Source organism: Elephantulus edwardii, unplaced genomic scaffold, assembly GCF_000299155.1.
Source record: "Elephantulus edwardii isolate Elephantulus edwardi_28Jun2011 unplaced genomic scaffold, EleEdw1.0 scaffold00116, whole genome shotgun sequence".
Taxonomy (NCBI): domain Eukaryota; kingdom Metazoa; phylum Chordata; class Mammalia; order Macroscelidea; family Macroscelididae; genus Elephantulus; species Elephantulus edwardii.
This window is the reverse complement of record NW_006399866.1, coordinates 3,835,022-3,843,758: the sequence shown is the minus strand read 5'-3', so window position 1 is coordinate 3,843,758 and position 8,737 is coordinate 3,835,022. Positions and strand designations below refer to the sequence as shown.

The 8,737-nt window shown below is 47.6% G+C and overlaps 1 protein-coding gene across 1 annotated transcript in view; it reads left to right on the top strand.

Annotated features, from left to right (window-relative positions):
* Positions 1 to 4,654: 4,654 nt before the first annotated feature.
* The window catches only part of SET (SET nuclear oncogene), a 9,153-nt gene continuing 5,070 nt past the window's right edge, over positions 4,655 to 8,737 (top strand). Inside the window, exons 1-2 of the mRNA XM_006892487.1 lie at positions 4,655 to 4,665; positions 8,355 to 8,728. Of these exons, the coding sequence (XP_006892549.1) occupies positions 8,656 to 8,728 (73 nt within the window). The 5' untranslated portion in view covers positions 4,655 to 4,665; positions 8,355 to 8,655. The remainder of the gene's footprint in view (positions 4,666 to 8,354; positions 8,729 to 8,737) is intronic.

Genomic DNA, 8,737 nt, shown 5'->3' with positions numbered 1-8,737 from the left:
TTGCCAAAACTGAGAAGGGCCTGAGACATTTGCTGTAAAAGGTCAAGGATCTCCTATAGGATTGAAGCTCAACATCAAGAAAACAAAGGTTCTTGCCACTGGGCTGAATGGCAGCATCATGATAGATGGGGAAGAGATTGCGATTGTTAACAGCTTCGTTTACTTGGCTCCACAATCAATACTCTTGGGCCAGCAGCCAGGAAATCAAAAGAGGAATTAACATTGGGGAAATCTGCTGTCAGGGACCTCTCCAGAGTACTAAAGAACAACAATGTCAGTTTGGAGACAAAGAGGCACCTGGTCCAGGCCATGGTCTTTGCAATTACTTGCTATGCATCAGAAAGCTGGACAATGACTAGGGATGATAGAAGAAGAAATGAAGCCTTTGAACTGTGGTGCTGCAGGAATATACCATGGACTGCTAGAAGAATAAATAGGTTCATTCTGGAGAGGGTGAAACCAGGCTGCTCCTGAGGCAAGGATCTGAGACTTTGTCTAACATATTTTGGACATGCTGCAAGATGGGACCAGTCCTTGGAGAGTGACATTATGCCTGGGAGGGTGGAGGGACAGAGCAGGAGAAGACGACCCTGGCTGAGATAGATTGACTCAGTTACTAGGGTATTGGGGTAGATGTATCAGAAACAATAAGGTTGGCTCAGGTTAGAGTGGGGCTCAGAGTTGTTGTACATATGGTCGTTATAAGTTGCAAGTGACTCCAAGGCACTTAACAACAACATAACATCTCAGGAGAAACTACTAATGGGTTAAAGCAAACAAACAGGATAAACAGCTGGTTCTGGTGCTGCAAGGAAGATATTTGGGTGTTTCCTTCTCCCTCTAGAAGCATCCTTTGCTGACTGAGAAATCTGAGATCAAACCATTTGTCATTTCCAGCTTCCTCCTGCAAACATCCTCCTTCACTCCTTTGGCAGTCATATCACCTGTTTTTGTGGTTTCGGGTTTCATCAACCCCAATTTTATAAAAAAAAGTAGTTTTCACATTGACTTCTCATCTGGCTTTTGGACATCTTCAGGTTGAAATAAAAGGTGTCCTGACATTGAAAGTCTTCCTGGAACTCTTAACAATAAAAGAAAGAGGCAGGTTTTTTAACAATCCATTTTACCAAATATCTGGTTGGAAATCTCATCGTGTGGTAAAATAACTCATGATACAGGTTTTAGCTATAATTTGTTTTCCTTATAACCTCATAACTCTTGAAGCTTCAATTTACCCAAGCCAATAGGTTAAATTTAGTGTGAGCGGCTACCAACTTGCAGGTTGTCGGTGGAAGTCCATCCAGGGTCACCTTGGAAGGAAAGCCTAGTGACCTAAGTTTTTAAAAATCAGCAACTGAAAACAATTGAGCACAAATGGGCTCATCATGGATTAGAACTGACTTGATGTCAATGGCTGCTTGTGGCTTTTTTTTTGCTTTTTTTCAGATTCAATTTATGATTTTTCAAATGTGTTAAAGGGATCACAAAATAGAGGATAACTGCACAATACTGAGAATCATGGCCTAGCCAAGATGCCATATTTAGGGGGACATATTCTAATCCATAACACTCTACCATTTGGTCCTCCTGAAATTGTGTCCTTGCCCCAAGTGTAATACATTCATCTCATGATATCATCTTCAAAGTCTCAAATCAACTCCAAAATTCATCTTGTAGCCAAATTCCTCTTCATTTGTGAACCTAGAACACAAGTCATCTACTTCCAGAATACATAATAGTAGACCAGGCACAAGGTATGACATTTTCTATTACAAATAGTACAAATTGGAGGGAAAGAAGGAATGATAGTCATCAAACAAGTCCCCAAATCAGGCAGAACAATTGACATTAGCCCCCTGAAGAGGAGCAAAAGCAAGAGGCAGAAGGCTGAGTTTGACTTCTACTAACGCCACTGAGAGCAACTGTGTCCATCAACTACAGTGTAACAAATAAACAAATAGCTACAAAGTCAGATATGGCACCTTCACCCTCCTGCATGTACTTCTACTAATCCCTGGGTTTGTTATTTGTTGCAAATTGACTCACACACCCTTTACTCCCAGTTGTGGGGTTTATTAAAGAAGTAGGCTGAAGGTGGGGGAAGAGAAAGGATATTTGGACTATCACCTAGTGAAAGTCCAAGTTTTAGTGAACAGTAGTTCCAAACCAGATTCACACAGCAAGACACAATTCCTCAATTAGTTCACACAGCTTCTCAGTCAACAAGTGAAAGTCCAGGTTCAGTCCTGCATCTGTGGCACAAATACAAGTAGCTTCTGGTTTCCCCAGTTGTCCAGCAAGCTTTGTCTCAAAGTAGTCATATATCAGCTCTTCCTCCAACGTCCATCAAGCAAAACCTTTAACTCCAGCTCCATCTCCAGGGATCTATCAGATTGTGAAGCCTTGCCAGAATCTCTGTCCAGTCAGGCTAGCTCGCACTCTTAGCTTGGTCCCACAGCTGTTAATGATGGAGAAGACTCTGCTCCACGGTGAACCATGTGCGTGCAGTTGAGGAACCCTGGAGGCAAGGGCTAGAAAAGCCATTTTCAAAAGCCCTACCGCCACACCTTCAAGGTTTGAAAAGAATCCTCTACTCCGTGGGGCCATCTAGGTAGTGGCCTTGCCCTCCATACTGGGAGTGTTGCCCATGCTTTCTGGACCCGATATCGTGCTCCTCCGATCTTGGGCTTCAGCTCTGTTGCCCTGGCTCACTGGGATGGAAACTCTTGCCTCCTAGGCTTTGGGCTGCTTTGAATCCGAGTTGTTGTTGTTGATTCGAATACGCCTCATAGTAAACGTATGAAAACCAGATCTGAACCCTGCCTGTACTGTGCTGTCCTTACCATCTCCAGTCACTGTGTTAGTACATCTCGTTGAGGGTCTTCCTCTCGTTCGCTGTCCTTCTTCCATGTTGCGAGGATCATGATATCCCTTTCTAAGGTATAGTCCCTTCTAGAAACATGCACAAAATATGTGAGACAAAGTTTCACCATCCTTGCCTGCAGGGGACACTCTGGCTGCACTTTCTCTTAGACATTATCTGTTTGTTAGCACTGCCTAACTAGGCCAGCACAGGAGTGGATTACTGTTTCCTGTCCAAATCCAAGAGGCTCCTTCAGAGAACAGGATCTCAGCCCACAAGGAAAAAGCCCCCATTGAATGAAAAGAGCCCCCTGCCGAGAAATTTAGTGATTGCAAAAGTTTATGTTGATTGGAAGATGAGTGGGGGGAGGAGCTAAGGCTGGGGCAGAGAGGGTCCCAATGTCATGTAAATATCCCTTCCAGGCTGGACATCGCCGGAGCCGACTTAAACCGGTGCAGTTGTGACTCTGTAAAACATTTTTAGGACAAGTATCTGATCCCTCTAGTACTTAGACTTTGCTTGCAGCATGGCCCCGAAACGCCAGTCTTCCCTCCAGCCACAAACGAAAAAACGCCGCCTGCAGGAGACGGCCTCTGTGAACTTGCCGAAGGGGGGTAAGTCTCTAGATATTTTAGTGGGAGTTTAACGAATTTTTAAGGATTGCCTATATGTTAGTACCTTCTTCCCCAATTTCTCTTAAAATGTGGCTCTGGGTGAATGAATGGATTAAGTTTGTGTGAAGAAAGAACCAGAAAGAGTAAAATCCCGGGAGCACGTGGGAGCTCCACCCCCCACCCCATACTATACTAACTTTAAAACCTACCCACTCTTCCTCTGAGGCGGGAGACGACTCGCGACCTGGCTCTGTCACCGCTAAATGCCCAGTCATATGCCCAAGTTCTTGTGGAACCCCACTTTCCCTCTGCCTGGATCCCTCTCCAATCCTACCTGCCCCCTACCCCTTGTTGTCTCTCCTGCCTCTTTCTGGCCTAGATCCCTGCCACCTCTTTCTTATCCTGCTTCCAGTTTCCTCCTCCCATTCACCCTGAGCTATGCTGATCATGTGACTCACTGGTTTAAAATCCCACCCCCACCCCCGTTGCCCTCCAGGTAAAGACAGAGGTTTCCAGGCCCGGTTCTTACTTGCTTCCTCCCACTGCGGCTCCAGCTTCAAGCTCTTGACACCTTAAGCTTTCCTGTCTCTACGCAGAGTGTATTCTCTCACCCTGGAGCCTAGATTTTCACTTCCTCGTGCCTGGATTACTCCAACCCTACCTGCCCATATCTTCCTTGTTCTTCAGCTCTCTGCTGAAAAGGCACTACTTGCACTTACTCACTTTTGAGCCGTAACTTCTTGGCATGAGGCACCCTTCCTACCTTTGCCAGTGGTGTTAACTTCCCTAACTTGGGCTCTGTATCATTATATAATAACTGGATGCTGATATCTGTCTTAATCAATCCACTCCCCCTGCCCTGCTCTTACTAAGTTATTAACTCCATGTTTCAAAGTCACATAGCTTGGAGTCAAACAAACAGCATTGGTTGTTTTAATGATTGAGCCCTCCTGATAGAGTGAGATGAGGCCTGGTTACACAGTGATTAAGCAATCAGCTGCTAACCAAAAGGTAGTTAGTTCAAACCTGTCAGCTGCCCCACTGGAGAGAGATGTGGCAGTTGGCTTCTATAAAGATTCATAGACTTGGAAACCATAGAACCAGTTCTAGTTGGTGCTTTTAGTGTTGCTGTGAGTTGTTTTCATTTTGGATAGAGTGGTGAAGTGGCAGAACCTTCCAGAGAGCTGGGTTTGGACAGGTACTAACCAGGAAAGCAGGCTGTAAGGCATGCCCTGCCACTTGGGACAACAAGCTGACTTTTGAGAGAGGAGGGGCTTTAAGCAGACATGGCCAAGGTCCAGCCATGCTTGTCGTTGAAGGAACAGTTCTTGTGAATCTGCTCAGTGACCCTGGCAAGTTAAACTTGACTGGGTCTCAGTCTCCATTCCTTCCAAATGTGGGTTGCTGAAGCTTGAAATCTGGTTCTCTGACTTAACTGGGCAAGTGATAGTCTGTGCTTATTTCCTCTTCTATGGAGCTCTGGTGGCCTAGTGGCAAGAAGCTGCGCTGCAATCCTGAGGCACACTGCTCAAAGCCATCAGTTGCTCTGCTGAAGGATGGGTAGTCTCTTCCTGTGTTATTAACTGCCTCTGAAAACCTGCTAGAGGGTCAGCTATGGATTGGTTCTGACTCTGGTACACAACAACAACACCACCACAAAAGGCTGCTGTGTATTCGAAGTTCTTTAGAAAACACTGGTGTGGTATTTGAAATAGGCAATAAATTCCCACCTATTGCATACCATACCAGTTGCCACAGACTTGGATTCCCTTTGACTTCATGTCATCACAATAGAACCATACATTGTAGGTGTTTCAATGGCTGTTGGCTCTTTTAGTCCGTTGCCAAGCATTTCTTCTGAGGCACCTCTTGACCCCTCCAACTAGCAGGTTAGCAGTTGAGCCTTGTGAACTATTTCCATGGCCCACGGAGTCTTCACTTTCCAGACTCAAACTTAGGACGAAAAGGTAGCTGAATCCCTCTGGCCTCTCTCCATTTTGCTTCCTGGGAGAACTAATAGGACAAGAAGAGACTGAAAGTTAGACCCACAGTTCCTTGGAGGCGTTTCATCTCTACCCAAATAACCACATGGGCCACTTCCTAAGAGCACTGATGGTCTGTTGGGCTAAGTACCTATCTCCAGCAGTCCTCAAAATAGTACCAGGCCATGATTATCCTCATTTTACAGATTAGAAAAAGAAGGCTAAAAGACGTATTTGTGGGTTGAGTTGAGGGGTGGGAGTTGTGTTCAAGGGCATCCTAGTCAAGTCTTAGGATCCCGTGCCTACTGTGGGGAACACTAACATCTGCTCCACCTGCTGCTGTATTCTCTTCCCTTCAAAGGGAGCTAGGAAGGGGAGGAGAGGGAGGAATTTTGATAGCGAAGTGAGAGGTCAAGGAGAGAATGCAAAATTCTCTTGTTAGGATTAGGGGAAAGAAGGAGAGACCAGCCTTCTAGGAGTGGGAGTGGGTAGACTCTCTTTGATGTGCTCTCACCAATCCCTTGTTTACTGAAACTCTAGCACTTTTGCTTTCTCTTTCTTTTCTACTCTCTAGTGTGCTCTTTGCACATCATCTTGAGAAAGATAAATTCATTGTAAGAAAGATCAGGAAGAGGAGCAGGAATAGTTCTCAAGGCAAGGTCCTGAACACCCAAGGTCTCTGTAGATGCTTAGGAAACAAACAGATCCGGCATATAGGGGCTTATTGGTACCAACCTATAAGCAGGTTTTGTGGACAAAAGTAGCAGACTTAAGGAATGGTATTTTCAGATTTAAGTTTTATACCATTAAAACTCATTGTCCTCAATCAAGGAGGAACCAACTCGGAGCTGGTCCTCCATTAATTTTCTGAGCTTGTAAATTGAACCACAGGAAGAGTGTCCATTTTTCTTGCTGGGGGCCACTATAAATATAAACTACTTAATCATAGCCTTGTGATTCATGGTCCATGCTCACTTAGCCAATTTCGGTATTTTCTTTCCAGTTCTGTGCTCCATGACATCACTGGATGGTTGTTGGGTGCCATTGAGTCCAGTATGACTCATAGCAACCCTATGAACAAAAAATCTGAACCCTGTTCTATCCTATGCTGTCCTCACACTTCTGACACACAATAATGGAATATCCCACAGACGGCCAAAAACCCAAACAGATGTCTTGGAGAAGGTGCAGCCTGAGTGCTCTTTGGCGGCAAGAATGAGGTTTTGCCTCATAGACTTTGGGCATATTGGGAGGATGAGGGAGAAGGGTCTGTGAAGGAGAGAGGAAGACCCTTGACCAGGTGGATTGACACAGTGACTGTCATAATGGGCTCTTGTATGTATGTCAGTATGGCAGATAAACGGAAATTGAAAATTTAGTCACAAAAGTCAACAACTGCACACAAATCAGCTTGCTTTTCCCCTAGAGTACTGGTTGTAAAACATACACCAGTTTATCACTCCCCCTTGTGAATATTGTCCACTTGAGAGATAGGAATTGAGCTGGACTCAATTGGGAAGGGTAGAAATGAGGGGGTTTATTTCTACTTTTTGGGGGGGAAAGGCGAAAGGAAGATTTGTATTTCTTACCCATGACCCTCTGGAGGGTCAGCTATAGTTCAGTTCAGACCCAACTATACATAGGAACAACCAAGCCTTGACTGTATTCTTGACCCGCAGGCTATGCAATTTACACATTTATTAATTACCTACCATGGTCTGATTCTGATTGTCTTTAACATTAAGACACTGCTTACACTCTTATTGTGTTTTGTTTATTGAAATTTTAATTGCCTGCACTCTTAATACAAGTAAAATACAAGTGCTGGAGGGGAAGGAGTGTATCTAAACTAACCTCTAATTCTGGTTACCAAAATCCAGACCACAATTTCATGCTTAGATGTCCTGATGAGAGAGCAGGAGCCCTGAGTTACTTAAGCACAAATATATTGGTCAGAGTTTCTAGGCTGAGCCTCTAAAGCCTACTCCTCTTTCTTCATTTCACGCGCTTAAATGAACATAACTTAGGTTGTGGAGGTTGCAAGGCTTGGACTAGCATTCAGTACAGGGTTTTTTGTTTTGTTTTTTTGCAAACTTTAGATATTGAGCTAGTTTAAAACGACCTGCGGGTGATGATTGTCTCTAGACAGATGCTTGTCTTCAGAGGGCTTCCACTTTACCGCTGAAAAATGTTCCTACATGCCAACCTACGCTGAATTCTGTAACTGTCTAGTAAAGAGATGCTTTCGGCTTTACAAAGTCTTACTTTCATAGGAAGAGCCCCTTCACCATTTGGAAAATAGAATGAAGGTGCCTTCTTCCTTCCGCCCCCCCAAAAAAAGGGGAGGCCCTCCGCGGCATCCCAGTAGTAATCCTGAGGCGGTGGATTTCCATCTGCCGTCAGGCCCGGATGTGAAGTCTGCTACTAAGAGGCCTGCACTTTTTGGGGGGCTGCGAACACCCCTCTCCCAGGCACCCCGCGCCACCCCGCGGAGAAGGGAAGCCACTCGGCCACCACGTGACAAGCCCGCTCCGGGGCCCGCGCGCTGCCGGCCGAGGCCCCGCCCCTCGGGCCGCCGCGCGCCTGTCGCTCGCGAATGTCCCGGGTCGGGCTGGAGAAGGGGAAAGGGGGGGAGGGGAAGCCCAGAGCAGGGGGCTGGCCTGTACGTCGCAGCGTTCCTTCCTCCCGCCTCTTCGCCAGGCCTTGTGTCTCCCGGTCGCGTCTCCGCCCCCTCGTCCCGGTATCCTAGCCAATGGCGAGGCGGCGCGAGCCTCTCTGGCTGGGGGCGGGGCGTGCGCGAGGGGCCTGGCGCGCCTGCGCCCTGCAGCCCGCCCCTCGCCGTGAGGAGGAGGTGGAGGAGGAGGCGGCTCGGGGAGAACGAGAGCGAGCAGTGAGCTAGAGCGCGGAGCCTGAGTGAGGGAGCCTAGCTGCCTGCGCGCCTGCCGCCGCCGCCACCGCCTCTCCTCCGTAAGCAGGAGCCCCGGCCGGGGCCCGGCGCGCTGCCTCAGCCCCTCCCTCGTCGTCAGGCCGCGAGGGCAGCGAGAGCGAGCAAGGGGGAGGGAGAGCCAGCGCCGGGAGGAGGCGGCCGGACTGAGCGAGCGCCCGCGCGTGTGGCGTGAGGGGAAGCCGCCTGCCCGTCCCCTTCGCCTTCCCTTCTCTCCCCCTCCCCGCTCCCCCCCCACCGCGGAGCAGCACCATGTCGGCGCCGGCGGCCAAAGTCAGTAAAAAGGAGCTCAACTCCAACCACGACGGGGCCGACGAGACCTCAGGTGAGGAGG